The following is a 15,302-nucleotide window of genomic DNA, read 5'->3' on the forward strand; positions in this document are numbered from 1 at the left end:
CCCGCCGGGGGCGCTGGGCGCCGGGCTCCCGGGCCGCAGTGTCTCCGCAGCGCCGGCCCCGCCCGCCCGCTCCTCCCCGCCCCCCGCGGCCACGGCCCCGGCCCCGGCCCGGCCCCGGCCCCGCGGCTCCAGAGCGCAGGCCCGCGCCGAGCCCAGGTGAGCGTCCGCACGGTCTCCGGCCCCCGAGCTCCCGGCCCCCGGCCCCGCCACCCAGCTCGGCCGCCGAGTCCCGGCCCTGGCGCCTCTGCGTCCCGGGCCAGCGCGCGCGCTCGCGGCTCTCGGACCCGGAGCTGGCACTTTGGGGGGTCGGGGTCGGCAGCCGAGGAGAGAGAAGGGCGGAGGCTGGAGCGCCCCCCTCCTCTCCCCTCCCCCGCCCGGCCCCGCCTCGCTCGCAGCGGGGCCCTACGGTGTGCCAGTCCCCTCCCTGGGCCGCCTGCTCTGGTGGGGGGACCTGGACAAGCCAGGAAGGCTGCTGGAAAGGGCCTCCCGGATAGAACGCACTGCACGTGCAAAGGCAGGGAGAGTGCACAGGAGGTTTGCGCCTGAGCCCCGTGGGGAGGAGGGGAGGGTGATAGCCCCCTAAACTGGAATGCCGGGCTGAGAGCTCGGATGCCATCCCGAGGAAGGCTGGAAGCAGCCTCTGGGTGGGGGGTGGGTGTGGGGAGGGACCGTGAGATCCTTGATGAAGCGGGGGGCGCTAGGCGGAGGAGTGGGGAGAGGCTTCTGCCCAGCCTGCAGTAGCTGGGGGTGTGCTTGGTGAGTCAAGACACAGGCTCCTCCTGGGGGGGGGGTAGTTAGCACTTGGGCACTGTTACAACTTTTCAGCATTGGGCAGCTTGTGGTCAAGGGACAGCACCCCGCAAAAACTTGGGGGCCTCTCCTGCCCTGCCCCTAGCAAGGACCTTTGCCCTTGAGTGGGGCTGTCTGGGTCTGCAGGAGGCAGGAGGGCTCCAAGCCAGCCTGCACACAGTAGCCCTGCGGGAGGTTCTTTTCCCAGCAAATCTCTTTCCAGGCCCAAGGCTCTGAAATAAATACCTGGGGACCTGGGAAGGGAGAGAACAGCCTAGACAGGCGCCTGGTGGCAGGTTGAGGTCCCACCTTTTCTGGGATCTGTGGTCCAGCAAGTGAGGCCCGAGGCCAGGCAGGAAGGTGGGCAGGGCTGAGTCAGAGGTGAAGCCAGGATCTGGGGAGGGGGCAGGCAGGGAAGGAGGTGGTCACATTGTACAGACCTGTAAAAAACCTGGGAAAGAGCATGGGTACATCCAGGTGGGCTTTGGGTCCACCGCCTCCTCGCCTCTAGGGCAAGTAAGATCAAGTGCCAGGCAGGAGATGGTTGTTCCCCAGCCTTTCCCTCCTATCTTGGCCCCTTTGCTCTCAGGCGCCTGCCCAGCTGGGGCCCTTGCTGGCATCTGGGCAAGACCAAGTAGGCCTCAGCCCCACCTCGAGTTAGACTTCAGGAAGAACTTCCAGGGGTAACGGAAGGGATGTCAGTGGGATGGACCATGGGGAGGTCAGTTGTAAACAGGGCAGTTATTCTTGTCCCGGGCCTTCCAAAGTCCAGTCTGTAAGCTGCATCTTGCAGAAGGCCCAGCCTGTGGCCTTGAGGGCTTCTTGGCTGCAGGATCTCTTTGCTAACCAGGTGACCCCTCCCCCAGCCTGGTGGCTTGCAGGGTGATATGGGGGCTGCCTGGGGCCCTGCCCGTCTTGGAACTAACTAAGGTGAGGGAGGGGTGGGAGGCCACCCAGATGCCCCTCCCTGCCGCTTGCCCCGGGCCCCTCAGTTTCTCCATCTGCTGCTGGGCATGACCTCAGCATCGGGGGCCCGGTGGGCATTTGTGAAGAGCGGGAGATAGGGGTATGGGAGCCAGTGCTGTGGGCCTGGACTCCCTTTCCCCGAACCCCAGTGGCCTGGGCTGGCCGCCCACTTCTGTTCACCATGGAGCTGGGTTTCCCTGGGGACCGGTGGACTGGCCCAGCCCTGCCCCCTCACCCCTCCTGGCCGCAGCTCACAGTGGGAGGAGGGGTGGAGGCTGGGCTGCCTCCTGGACCCCTACCCCCCTTGCCTTGCCTTCCAGAACCTGGGCTGGGAGCAAGAGGCAGTGGCTGCCCTTGGAGGAGGTGGGTATTCAGGGGCTGTCAGCCAAGGGGGGTGGGGGCAGGGGAGAACTAAATGTCACCCCCATTGTAGGCAGGATAAACTCGAGGACCAGGAGGGCTGTAATCTGCCCAAGGTGAACCGGGGCTTGACCCCAGGCATGGTGGCCTCCAGGAAGGATGGAGGATCCCAAAGCTCCCAGGCTGTGTGATTTTGAGGTGGCAGCAGAAATGAGGGAGGACTTCCTGGAGAAGGCAGCTGTGGGGCTGGACCCAAAAGAGTGGCTGAGGTTGGGCCAGAGGGGCTCCCCTGGCAGTGGGCACAGCCCATGCAAAGTAGGAGGAGGGAGTGAGGGTGCTGAGCCTGGAGGGCCTCAAAGGGGAGGTGTCCTCCAGGGTCCCCTTGTTCCTCTGGGATCTAGCTCTGCTACATACAATGGTTCCCAGCTTAAATGTGGACCTCTTCCAGAAGCTTCCCTCCTCCCCCATCCTGTGTTTCCCCCATCCTTATCTGTCTCCCTCTGTCTCTATCCCCACCCCCCATCAAAGTGCTGGTCCACATAGATGCCCCATGTCTCCCTTGCAGGTCCTGGAGGCAGCTCTAGCTGGGATGGTGGCTCCAGCATCTCTAAGGGCCGTGGGAGGTCCAGCCCCACCGAGGGCACCCTAGGCCTCCCACAGCCCACCACCTGTGCCCCTTCCCCCTGCCCATCCGCAGGCCACTCGCCATGGGCAGCTGCTTCTCCAAGCCCAAGCCAGGTACCTCCTCTCTTCTTGCCTCCACCCTCCCTCTGTTCTCCCTTCTCCCTCCCTCCCCCTGCTATCTTCCTCCTCCCCTTCCCCCTCTGCCTCCGAAGTAGGTCAGGCTGGGCTGGGTGGCAGCCGGCTCCGGCTCCGAATGTTAATGCACTGCGGGCAGGAGGGGGTAGGGGGCCTAGAGCCCTTCTCCTGGCCTGTCTCCAGTGGGTCCCCCTCTGTATTTGGGGCTTTGGGTGCTGGTGGTGGGAATAGCTGCTGAATCTTTCTCGGAAAGGGGAGGGGAGGGTTTCTCCTGCTGCAGAGTGGGTGAGGGGAGCAGTGTTCCCTAGGGCTGGGGAAGGGGGACTCTGGGGACACCCTCAGCCACTGTGTGACCCAGGGCATGCACATCACTTCTCTGAGTTTCAGTTTCCCTCCCTACAAAATTAGCCTGACTTCTCAAAGTTGCTATGAGGGTGGAGTGGTCAGGTCCTGGCCCTTTTTACCTCTTCTGATCCCCTCTGTGACCTTGGGCCACCTCCTCAGCCTCTCTGGGCGTGCTTCCCCATTTGTATAGGAAATACCCACCCTGCCTGGCCCAAGCTGTTCCAGCGGGGGTGGAGGTGTCCCGGGGTGCTGGGGGAGGCCTGGTCTGCTCTCCATGGAGACCCTTGTCTGCCAGGCTGTCCCTCCAGCCCCTACTCTCCCTCTTCCGTCCTCACAACACCCAGGAAGGAAGGGTGTGCAGGCCTGTCACAGATGAAGAAACCGAGGCTGAGTGAGGCGTCTCTAGTGCCCAGCCAGTGCCCCCACCGCCCCGGCCAGCCTGCCCTGGCCAGGTCGCCCCGGCTCCCCTTACCTGATACCATTGGCTCCATTACCTTGGAAGGCGTGAGCCTTTTCTCCTTTTCCTGGGTCTGAGGGGAAACTTGGGGGCAAGAGGAGACCTGTGATGCCACCAGGCAGAGGGACTCACCTGCACCTGCCCCAGGAAATGGGTTCCCCTCCCCTAACCCCCAGCCCTGGGCCCGATCCCACCGCCCTCCCCGCCTGCCTCGATGTATGACTTGGGCTCATGATGTGCTCTGTCTTGACGTCAGCTTTCCTCCATCAGAAGTGGGTAGGAAGACGCTGGCTGGCCCCATATTGGGCTCCTGTAGGACACTGGGCTGGCAGGAGGCCCTGGGCAGAAGATGCTACCTGTATGTTCTTTTAAAGGGCCCCAAAGGGCCAGCTTGCCTGGGACCTCTGGCCCCAGGTCTCCTGGTTCAGGGGCTAGCCACTCTCACCACCCCAGAGGCAATGCTAAGAACTTGGGCTCTGAAGTCTAAATCCAGCCCTGCCCCTTCTTTGCTGTGTGGCCTTGGGCAGGTGACTTCACCTCTCTGAGCCTCTGTATTCTCATGTGTAAAATGGGGCTGTTGTGCTTATCACAGGGCCTGGCACACAAGAGGCATTTGCAGAATGGTGTTATCCCCTCTTTTGGGGGCTGGGATCCATGCTGCCAGGACTCCCCTGTGGGGCTGTGGCAGGAGAGCAGGAGCTCAGGCCCCAGGCACCCATGCTGGGCAGGTCAGGGGTGAGGCTCAGGGAATTTCAGGGTGTGGGAGTGAGAGCATTCAGCCATGAGCGTTCAAAGGGGTCAGCAGGGGCCACAGGGAGGCTAGAATAAGCAGAAGATTTTTGTGCAAATTCTTCGCTTTCTACCTTGCTTGACCCTGGCTTGGTGCACGTTAGCACATGCTTCCTGAGCTCCCTCTGTACTCTCCATGCTCCAGTGGCTCTGTGTTCCTGATAGGAAGTGTTCCAGGCCAGACCCTTGCTAAGCTCAGAACTAGGAGAAAGTGCAGCTCTCTAGGCATCTGGTCACTTGGCCTTTTTTTAGGCCACAAGTGCTACCCAAAGGCTTTCTGTCTTCACTATGGCCGCCAGGAAGCTCAGAGCTAACCAAAAAACACCACTACCCAACTTCATCTATTGAGCTTCTACTCTGGGTTACATATATTATCTCCTTCTGCATTCACTATAACCAAAGAGGTGGGCACTGTTCTCTCCGTTTTATAGTGAAGCCATCTGCCCAGTGGCGCTAAGGCAGGGGCCCATGGTCATGTGGGCAGCTGGGACTCATGGAGCTAGGGCTGATCCGGCTCTGTGGGTGAACAGAGATCCCCTTCCCTATCTGCCTTTCTGCCACTGCTCTTGACTTAGTGGCTTCCCATTAGACGGCATCAGCAAGTACCTCAGAGCCTTCTGGAAGGATGGGGAGGATGAAAACAGCCTGGCTTGGCTGTTATCTGGGCCCCTGCCAGGCTGTCCCTGGGACCTCACTCTCTCCAGCTCTCATAGCTAGTGTCAGCTGAATCCGAAGTATTTTTCTTTTTAATTCTTCTGAAAACATTCTAACACAATTACATAAAGTGTGGAAAATGGAGGAGAAAACCCACCCCACTCGTAATGCCCCCACCTGACATAACAGATTCAGCGTGGGGGGTGCTCCTGCACCCTTCCTGCCCAGCTGGAGTCACCCCCACCCCTGCCATGCCTGGGCTTGGGCTGGGGCCTGCCCCCCAGGCTCCTGGGCCAGGCCGGGGTGGGGACGAACACTGCAGGATGAGGGACGTGCAGGGGCTGGGCACCGGGGAGGCAACACCTGAGCTGCATCTGGTGGACGGACAGGAGGTCTCTGGGCCGAGCAGGATGGCAGTCCAAACCACGGGGAGCTGAATAAGCAAAGGTCGGAGGGGTGGCTCGGGTTCTTTGTCCCTGGAGGGTCAGGTCTGAGGTGGAGGGGGTGAGAGGAGAGGCCAGAGAGGCTCTGGTGCCCTGGGAGGCGAGAGAGGCCCCTCCTGCTCCCACCTGGGGCCCATGCTGTGCCAGGGGCTTAGCCTCCATCACTCCCTGCAGCCGCAGCCCAGGAGGCCGGATTATCGCTGCTAAAAATTCTGTTTATTGTTCCCTTCTAATTAGAAAAATACCCCAGGCACACTGCAGGGAATTTGGAAAATGTGGAAAAGAAGAAAGAAGACAATTATAATCTCTGGCTAACTCTAGAGTTAGGCCTAGAGTAGGCCCCATGTAGGGGAAGTGTCTTCTGTGTGGAGGCTGGGGGCCCCCGTGTCCCCTCTTCGTGGTCCACATGCACCTCCCCCGGGTGGGGTTCACCTCCAGGGCCCAGACCCCTGCACACGAAGACTGACAAACCAGCACCTGGGTAAATGGGCAGGATTCTCAAACTGGCGAGAATAGCTATGTTAAGAAGTTGAAATTATACTGTGTACACTTTTAGTTTTAGGAAAAGTTGCAAGCATAGAACAACGAACCCTCCATATCCTGTCACTCAGATTCACCGGCTGGGAACTGAGCCTCCCCTGGTTTTGATGCCCTGATCGCGCTTGAGTCAGACCCTAAATGCGCCCCTGATCTGTCAGGGATGTGGTTGTCCTGCACCAGGGGCTGTGCCCTTGGAGTCAGAGCAAGACTCCGGGCACAGGGTTCTTTCCTCCACAGAGATTCTTGGAGAAAGGGCAATTTCAGGGTCTAAGGAGCTTCGCTTTGTTCCGCCTGATTGATTTTGTTATTGAAAAGAAAACATGCAGAAATTAATTGAAGCCCACCCAGCCGCCCCCTGCCGGCCCTGCTCTGCTTCTTCCCTGTTTTAAAGGCTCTTTGCTGGTGGTGCACGTGGCTTTCTGGAGAGGTTGGGCACAGGGGAGAACCTGCGCTCAGAGGAGCCAGCCGCCCAGAGCTCGTGGGGTGGGCGAGGAGGGGGCCCGGCTGGGGGCTCACCGGCCACCTCGCCTGCCTGCAGTGGAGCTCAAGATCGAGGTGGTGCTGCCGGAGAAGGAGCGGGGCAAGGAGGAGCTGTCAGCCAGCGGGAAGGGCAGCCCCCGGGCCTACCAGGGCAATGGCACGGCCCGCCACTTCCACACTGAGGAGCGCCTGCCTGCCCCTCACCCCTACCCGGGCGCTCAGGACTGCGTGGAGGCCGCCGTCTGCCATGTCAAAGACCTTGAGAATGGCCAGTGGGTGCTGGGCCTGGGAGTGGGGTCAGAGGAGCCAAGGTGGGAGGGCAAGGTGCAGGCCATGGATGGGGCCGGCAGGGTGGCTTGGAAGGGGCCCCTGGCCAGCTCTTGTCCTGGTGGGTTGTGGCTTCTGGTCTGGGCCTGCTCCCCAGAAGGCTGGACTCCGGGAGGAGGCGGTGCCTGGTGTCTGGCCTGAACTCTGAGTGCAGCCCCTCCCCAGGATGCGGGAAGTGGAGCTGGGCTGGGGGAAGGTGTTGCTGGTGAAGGACAATGGGGAGTTCCACGCCCTGGGCCACAAGTGTCCACACTATGGTGCGCCCCTGGTGAAAGGTGAGCTGTCCTGGTGCACAGGAGGTGGGGCTGGGACCTCCATGCAGGAGGCTTGGCTGAGGCACCATCACAAGGGGGCGCTCTACCCCACCTCCACTAGGCCCCAGTTCAGCTTGGCCCCTCCCTGGACCTCCAGGCCCTGGTCTATTAGTGGAAACTCCCGGGCTGTGGGGAAGGGCCAGTGGGTGCTGGGACTGAGGGATCCTTGGAGAGGTGCTCCTGCTGGTGGCCCCAGCCTAGCACTGTCCCCTCCCAGGCGTGCTGTCTCGTGGCCGGGTGCGCTGCCCGTGGCATGGCGCCTGCTTCAACATCAGCACTGGGGACCTGGAGGACTTCCCTGGCCTAGACAGCCTGCACAAGTTCCAGGTGGGGCTGGGACAGTGGTGGAGTGGGAGCCTGGGGTGCAGGGTCAGGGGCTGGAGCACCCCAAAGCCTGGTCCTGAGCCACACAGCCCTTGCAGGTGAAGATTGAGAAGGAAAAGGTGTACGTCCGGGCCAGCAAGCAGGTGAGGGAGTGGCTGGGGCTCAGGCAAAAGGGAGGGCCAAGGAGGGCATCTGGGCCCAGGGAACAGCTTGTGCAAAGGCCTTGCGGTGGGAGGGAGTGTGATGTGTGTGGCTGGGGGGCAGAGTGCAGGGCTGCATGGTGGGGATGAGGCTGGACTGGAGCAGCAGGACCTGGCCTGCTGGGATGATGGCATAGGAAGGATGGCGATGACTCCAGCTCCCAGCTGCCCCCCCACTCTCCGGCCAACCCCAGGCCTTGCAGCTGCAGCGAAGAACCAAGGTGATGGCCAAGTGTATCTCTCCGAGTGCTGGCCACAGCGGCAGTACCAACGTGCTCATTGTGGGCGCAGGTTGGTGGTGGGGTCCTAAGGGGCAGGGTTGGGTAGGGGAGAAGTGGTCCTGACCCCAGCCCTCTCCCCTCAGGGGCAGCTGGCCTGGTGTGTGCGGAGACCCTGCGGCAGGAGGGCTTCTCAGACAGGATTGTCCTGTGCACGCTGGACCGGCACCCCCCCTACGACCGGCCCAAGCTCAGCAAGGTGGGAGGTGGGGCGAGTAGGGGCTGGGTAGGGCCCACACCCTCCCCTCTGGGTCCCAGTTAAGCCCACTTGGAGCCTTGCTTGTCTCCCCTTGGGGGTCTGGCCAGCTGCCCTCTCCGCTCATGCCAGGCCCACCAGTGGTGCCCCAGGAAGACATGGATTTGTTGAGTTCTGTCCTGAAGCCCCTATGTGACCTGGTGCTGGCCCTACCCTCCCTGGGCCCCAGGTCCTCTGTTGCAAAATAGAACAATGGCCTCCTGGCCCTGTTTCAAGCTGGCTGTCTCCTGCAGTCCCTGGATGCACAGCCCGAGCAGCTGGCCCTAAGGCCCAAGGAGTTCTTCCGAGCCTACGGCATCGAGGTGCTCATGGAGGCCCAGGTCTGGGGTCAAGGCCAGGGAACAGGCCTGGGGAAGGCTTCGTGGGAACGATGAAGGGCGTGAAGCATGTGGACCCATGGATGGGTGTGCAGTGCTCCGCCCTCCTGCCCCCACTGCCGTGGCACCTGGGGTGCTGCAGGCCTGGGAGGCAGCACTGGATCCTCTTGTTGGCAGGGTCATGGGCACTTGTGGAGGTCTGGTGTGTGGGGACACAGACTCTCTGCTCGGGGCTGGAGCAGGAGAGCCTGGTGGGACTTGGGAGTGTAAGGAGGGCTTTGAATGGAGGGTGATGTCTGAAGCTTACAGAGCGAGGAGGAGCTGCCAGGAGGGAGGGGAGACGACCGGATGATAGGAACAGCCCTATGGAGCTGCCCAGAGGGCCTGGCCGGCTCTGGGCGTATTGCAGGACCCGAGAGTGGGTGGCCAGGCCCAGGTCCATGCCCAGGCCACACTCTGCCTGGCGGGGGTTGCAGGTGGTCACAGTGGACGTGAGAAATAAGAAGGCCGTGTTCAAGGATGGCTTCAAGCTGGAGTACAGCAAGCTGCTGCTGGCACCAGGGAGCAGGTGGGAGGGGGTCTCCCCTGGCACCCTGTTGGACACTGGTTAGAACACCAGCCAGGATGGGAGGGCTTGGGGTGCCACGAGCCCCTCACTGACACCAGCCACATCTCAGCCCTAAGACCCTGAGCTGCAAAGGCAAAGAGGTGGAGAACGTGTTCACCATCCGGACGCCTGAGGATGCCAATCGTGTGGTGAGGCTGGCCTGGGGCCGCAACGTGGTGGTCGTGGGAGCTGGCTTTCTGGGTGAGCAGCTGGGGGTGGTGGTCAGGCCATCATCGCCGGTCCTGGGGTGGTACTGGCCCTGGGAGGTGCAGGGTGCCAGCCTGCCCCCTACCCTCGCCCCAGGGATGGAGGTGGCCGCCTATCTGACTGAGAAGGCCCACTCAGTGTCTGTGGTGGAGCTGGAGGAGACGCCCTTCAGGAGGTTCCTAGGGGAGCGTGTCGGTCGTGCCCTCATGAAGGTGAGCCCACCCCAGCACTCAGCGCTTTGGAACCCTGGGCGCCCAGCTCAGCCCCTGGGCGGGCTCTCACTCACTGGCCCCCCACCCACCTTCCCTGACAGATGTTTGAGAACAACCGGGTCAAGTTCTACATGCAGACGGAGGTGTCGGAGCTGCGGGCGCAGGAGGGAAAGGTGGGCCCTTCTCCTTGCTCCTGCTGCTTTTTGTCCCCGCTCCCATGTGCCTGGGGGCTGGGCCTTCCTGCTCACCCAACCACTCCCCACAGCTGAAGGAGGTCGTGCTCAAGAGCAGCAAGGTCGTGCGGGCTGACGTCTGTGTGGTGGGCATTGGTGAGTGGGTGAGCAGGCAGGCGAGAATGAGCAGAACTACACACATGTGCTTGAGAGTGACCTTGGGCCAGTCCCTTCCCCTCCCTGAGCCTCAGTTTCCACATCCGTAAAATGGGGACCCCAAACGTACCCAGTTCACAGGGCTGTTGGAGAACATGCATACCAGGCTTAGCCAGGGCCTGGCACAAGGATGCTCCCAGTGACCGCTGCCTACCAATACTTGAGTGCATGGCCTGCCCTGTGCAGGCTGCAGGACATGAACAAGCCTCTAACTGGTCCCTGCTCCAGTTGAGGTGCCTATTTGGGGAGGGACAAAGCTGGGATGTGGCAGCACAGGGGCTGGGGAGGTGTGGCCCACTGATCCCCCAGGGGGCTTCATGGAGCGCTACTCAGAGGAGGTGATGCCTGAGGCCTAATGGGAGACACGTGGGTCTGTGGGGGTCCAGGCAGAGGGAACAGGAGGTGTGGAGGCGGCAGGGTGGGCAGCCGGTTGGAGGATCAGTCTGGGGCTGGATTGTGGCACGTGACGGGTGTGGGTCATGGAGAGCAATGAGGCGGGAGAAGGGAGGGACCGGGGAGTGGATGCTGTGGTGTGTCCTGTCAGGTGCGGTGCCCGCCACGGGCTTCCTGAGGCAGAGTGGCATCAGTCTGGATTCCCGAGGCTTCATCCCTGTCAACAAGGTGGAGCTGGCTGGGGCGGGCAGGGTGCTCGGCTGGGGGCGGTGGAAGGTCCAGGTCAGGGCCCCTGACCCACCCATGGAGCCCTGGGCCCTCTCCCCACAGATGATGCAGACCAACGTCCCAGGTGTGTTTGCAGCTGGCGATGCTGTCACCTTCCCCCTGGCCTGGAGGAACAATCGCAAAGTGAACATTCCACACTGGCAGATGGCTCATGCACAGGGTATAGCCAGCCCCGCAGAAGGGTGGAGGGTGGGAGGCTGTCCCAGGGTCTCAGCCTCCCCCCCGGCCCACCCCTCAGTTGCTGGCCTTGGTCCTGGTCACTGGGCTAGCCGTTCAAGGCTCTGTGGTGACCTATCTGATCAGCCTCACCAGCTGATCAAGCCAGCTCACAGAGCAAGCCCTGTGGCCCATCTCTAGAGACCTCCTTCCAGTGCCCTCTGGACGCCCCATTCAGCCATCCACAGTGCCCCTCCCCCCTCAGTTGTCCTTCCACCAGCCTCTCCTTTCCTTTTGTCCTCAAACACACACGTTCTGCAGAATTCCCCACCAACCTGTGCAGTCACCCAGGGAGAGAGAAAGGGGCCATGGGACATGAGCCAGCTACCCAGTCAGTGCCTCTGTCTCCCGTGGGCCATTCGACTGGCTCTGTGAACCCAGTTGCCTCAGGCAGGCCTGGAAACTCGGGTTCTGTGGGGAACTGTTGTGCTCTCTGAGGAATAGCTTTCCCTTCACGTCTGGTGGTCACCAAGCCTCTGAAGCCTCACTCACCTGTGCATACCTGGTCTGGGCCCCTAAGCTGTAGGTGCCAGCAAGGTAGCTGCCTCACAGGGAGGACCGCCAGACTCCCTGCACCCCCCCCTTCCCTCTGCCTTCACGTTGTCTGAGCGGCTGCCTGAAACGCCACTCCTGGTACCAACTTCTATTCAGGTCCAAGGTCTAAAGTTGGTGCTAGGTTTCAAGGAACCAAAGGCTACTCATCAGCCAGTGTACCTAAGGTTTAACTGGGGGGTCCAGGGGACTCTCATAGACACCCCACTGCTGGGGTCCACTGGGGCCTCACATGAACTGGGAAGCCACTCATGCTATTCTCTCTGGGTCCCTGGGTGTGACTGTCATCTCTGCTTCTCTGGGGACTTGTGCCCCATTCTCCTGCCTCCTCTTCAGACCTGATGTGTCTGAATAGTTCTGTGTGCACACCTGAAATGGCCGGGCAGCCCCACAACCCCAGGAAGCAGACCTTCCAGACCCAGGACACATCATTCAAATTCTCCAGAGAAGCAATCTAAGTGGCCAGCTTTGAGCCAGGTGTACCCCTCAGCACCCATCAACTGCAACTGAGGTTGTGCAATGATGCCCTTCTTGATCTCTGGGAAGGCGAGGAGTCCCCACATGTCAGGGTCCCCATAGAGCCTTGGCAGGCAGTGTAGGGGTGGTGAGGACTAGGGTCGGGGCTCACACGACCCTGGGTCCCTCAGGGCGGGTGGCGGCCCAGAACATGCTAGCGCAGGAGGCGGAGATCAGCACCGTGCCCTACCTGTGGACAGCCATGTTCGGCAAGAGCCTACGCTATGCAGGTACCAGAGGGGCCTGGCACGGGGGGCGGGGCCCAGGTGCTCGCGGAGGGCAGAGGCGGGGCTTGGAGGTTAGGGCGGGGCTATGAGCACCCCTCCCGCTAGGAGCGGGGCCGTGACAGCTATACGAAGGAGCACAGAACTCGCTGGGGGCGGGCCCGGGGACTACCTAAAAGGACAAAGGGAGCCGGGCCTGGAGGGGGTCCCCGGGGCGGGGGGGAGTTAGAAGGGCACAGGGCGCTGACCCAGTGGAGCCCCCTCTCCACCTGGCTCACGTGGGTGCCGCCCGCCCGGCCCACAGGGTACGGAGACGGCTTCGACGACGTGATCATCCAGGGGGATCTGGAGCAGCTGAAGTTCGTGGCTTTTTACACCAAGTGAGAGCGACGTGGCGGAGCAAGGGCGCGAAGCAGCGGAAGCTCGGGCGGGAGGGGCCTTCCCAGAAAGCTGGGCCAAGTGGCGAAGGGAGGCAGCTAGGCAGGAGACAGCCAGGAAAGGTGAGGAGGTGGGCAGTAGTGACTCCCCTGCCACGCGTTGAGGAGGGGCATTTATCTTCAAGACAGCTCTCTGAGGCAGGTGGGGGGGGCGGGGGGGGGGGGGACGGACGACACCCTACTTTTACACTGAGGAAAGTCACACAGGTAGAAAGTGATGATCCCCAGACGGAGCCAGCCCTGAACCCCATTGAGGAGGAAGGCTGGAGCCTCCATGGGGTCCTGCAGGAGCCGGAAGCCCTTGCTGGGCCAAGCGGTAAAGTGCGAAGCGGGAGGGCTGGGTGCTCAGGACGTTCCTGTTGTCTTGGGTAAGATCCCTGCCTGGGCCCCAGGTAGGTGGACAGGAGTGAGTCAGGGTCTCCAAGAAGGGGTGCTGCTGCTGGGCAGTTCCTGGGCTCAGCCACCCTCTCTCTGCAGAGGCGACGAGGTGATCGCCGTGGCCAGCATGAACTATGATCCCATTGTGTCCAAGGTGGCTGAGGTGCTGGCCTCAGGCCGTGCCATCCGGAAGCGGGAGGTGGAGTGAGTGTTGGTCTCAGAGGCCTTGGCTGGGGTGACGGGGTCCCCTGAGGGACTGGCTCAAGCTGCCCATGGCAGCCAGCTACCCCCACAGCCCTCTAGGGCCCTTCCCCCAACTCTTGGCCCCCACAGTCTGAGGATACCAGGGTTGTGGGGCCGTGTGGGGCAAAGGTTGTGGTTAGGGAGCGGGCTGGTTATATGTGCTCCTGGGGGTGGAAGGAAAAAGGGCCGTGTCCTAGGGCAGGGCCAGTGCTGTGGGGAGGGGTCAAGGCCCACTGCTTGGGCACTCACCGGGCCTGGGACACCTGACTGGACATGGTTGTGTTGAACCTGGCAGAAGCTAGGTGGGGAAATGCCCCTAGTGATGCTCCTGGGGACACCCTGCACAGAGATGTGGGGTGCTTGTTCAGGGTCTGGGGGATAGTGGACACCAGCTGTTACCCTCATCCCGGCATGGTGGCAATGGGAGTCCTGCCTAGGGAGAGCCCCCAGGGACTGGGGAAAGCCTGGAGGCCGCAGGACAGGGGTAGGCCTCAGGCTAGAAACAATAGAGAACCAAGAGGGGACATGATGAATGACATGCTCTCTCCCTGACCCTCTCTCTCTCTTTTGCCTTCGAAAAGGCTGTTTCTACCGCACAGCAAGTACGTGTGTCCTGTCCTTCCTGTTGACTGTTCTGAACTTTTCTCGCCTCAGCCTAGAGCCTGCCCCAATGGTCTTCCCTCCTCTGCCCTAGTACACACTCGTGCTGGGCACCAGGGCCTGGCACAGAGCAGGCCCCCTGCTGTCCTCAAGGGCCAGCTGCTCATGGTGCCGAGTGGGGAGCCTGCTCTCTTCTTCTGCCCTGATTCTTCCCCCATTCCTGCAGGACTGGCGACATGTCTTGGCTCACAGGGAAAGGATCCTGAGCTCGCATGCAGCGGACCTGGACAGGCACGCTGGGGCACCAGGGACAGAAGCCATGCCTTGGGGGCAGGTGCCAATCTTCAATTTCCCAGGACCCCCCAGGGCAGCATCTGAGCCCTCCCAGTGTTTGCCTTCGGCTGCCTCCAGGATGCTCACCACCCAAGGCCTCGGCTGCCACCAATGGCTGGCGGTGGAGGCAGGACAGACCCTGCTGCTTCTCCCTCTGTTGGGACTGGTTCCCTCTAGGACCCTGCAACATATTAGACATTATCTTAAAATTAAAATGCACACATTTGCAGATGTGTGTGACTTCCAATGTCATTGGGCAAACACTTGTCGGGAGAGGGAGAGAATCTCCCTCTGCCCTTTTCCTTAAGGTTTTTATGGCTGGCCAAATAATTAACAAGACAGGTTAGCAGGAGAAAATAATACCAAGTTTAATAACATATATACATGGGAGAAAGCAGGGGCACTGCGTTTCTCAACACAATAGCAGAAATTTTCGTCTTAAATACTACGTTCAACCAAAGACAAAGGAGGATGTTGGGGGTGGGGGTGTCAGTTACAGGAGATTATCACTAAAGCACAGTAAACAAGAGTAAGGTTTATTATGCAGTTTTAAGGCCTCAGCTTCCACATTGATAAGTTTCTAGAACTGAGGTCATCCCCCCTCTTCCCAATACAGAGAGGGAGATACCTTTACAAATGGAGACTTCCCTTATAAATGTAAATGTTTGCCTGGCAACTCCTCGCAGGGCCATCCAGAGAATGTGGCCTGAGAGACAGAACTTCCGATAAGATGGGCTTGTTGGTGCCTTTTCTATTGTAACCTCTATCCTACATTATCTTTACAGCCGTCATGATAATAACTCCTTACTGAAACAGATCTTTTGTTTTAAATTCTTTAGGCAGTTTGGGAGGGGAAACTCAAATATTCTTCCTGAGTTCTCTGAGTCCTTATTGTCTTCAGCTCGAAATAATCCGCATACCAGTGTGGCGCCTCCTGGGGTAGCTTGCCCTGAGCACCATCACACTCATGAAGGAGAAAGCAGATGATGGAGAGACAGGCACAACCACAGAATGCTCAATGCCACACCAAGCAAGTTTGGCCTGTGAGTGCCCAGAGGAGGTAGCAGCTGATCCACACCCCTCCCCAATCCTCCCCGCCCCTCCCCCAG

At 60.8% G+C, this 15,302-nt stretch overlaps 1 protein-coding gene across 4 annotated transcripts; it reads left to right on the plus strand.

Annotated features, from left to right (window-relative positions):
* Window positions 1–808: 808 nt before the first annotated feature.
* AIFM3 (apoptosis inducing factor mitochondria associated 3) lies at window positions 809–14,422 on the plus strand. Of its 4 annotated transcripts, XM_058532084.1 has the most exons (21): window positions 809–1,472; window positions 2,076–2,118; window positions 2,681–2,853; window positions 6,641–6,854; window positions 7,075–7,184; window positions 7,441–7,550; window positions 7,646–7,690; window positions 7,942–8,038; window positions 8,112–8,224; window positions 8,515–8,601; window positions 9,075–9,166; window positions 9,276–9,406; window positions 9,509–9,624; window positions 9,726–9,797; window positions 9,890–9,953; window positions 10,558–10,634; window positions 10,737–10,854; window positions 12,110–12,208; window positions 12,507–12,582; window positions 13,117–13,221; window positions 14,087–14,422. In XM_058532084.1, exons 3-21 carry the CDS (start codon window positions 2,823–2,825, stop codon window positions 14,124–14,126), a joined length of 1,797 nt encoding a protein of 598 aa, XP_058388067.1. In that variant the 5' UTR covers window positions 809–1,472; window positions 2,076–2,118; window positions 2,681–2,822; the 3' UTR covers window positions 14,127–14,422. The 4 variants fall into 4 exon arrangements, with proteins under 4 accessions (XP_058388067.1, XP_058388068.1, XP_058388069.1 ...); XM_058532085.1 differs by lacking the exon at window positions 13,117–13,221 and having other exon boundaries at window positions 809–2,118; XM_058532086.1 differs by lacking the exon at window positions 6,641–6,854 and having other exon boundaries at window positions 811–2,118.
* The last annotated feature ends 880 nt before the right edge of the window (window positions 14,423–15,302 follow it).

This window comes from Diceros bicornis, chromosome 35 (genome assembly GCF_020826845.1).
Source record: "Diceros bicornis minor isolate mBicDic1 chromosome 35, mDicBic1.mat.cur, whole genome shotgun sequence".
NCBI classification, from domain to species: Eukaryota; Metazoa; Chordata; class Mammalia; order Perissodactyla; family Rhinocerotidae; genus Diceros; species Diceros bicornis.

Coding starts and splice junctions, on each gene's coding strand:
- AIFM3 (XM_058532084.1), top strand. CDS start 2,823: ATGGGCAGCTGCTTCTCCAAGCCCAAGCCAG. Junction 2,854..6,640: donor CTTCTCCAAGCCCAAGCCAG/GTACCTCCTCTC, acceptor GCCTGCCTGCAG/TGGAGCTCAAGATCGAGGTG. Junction 9,407..9,508: donor CGTGGGAGCTGGCTTTCTGG/GTGAGCAGCTGG, acceptor CCCTCGCCCCAG/GGATGGAGGTGGCCGCCTAT.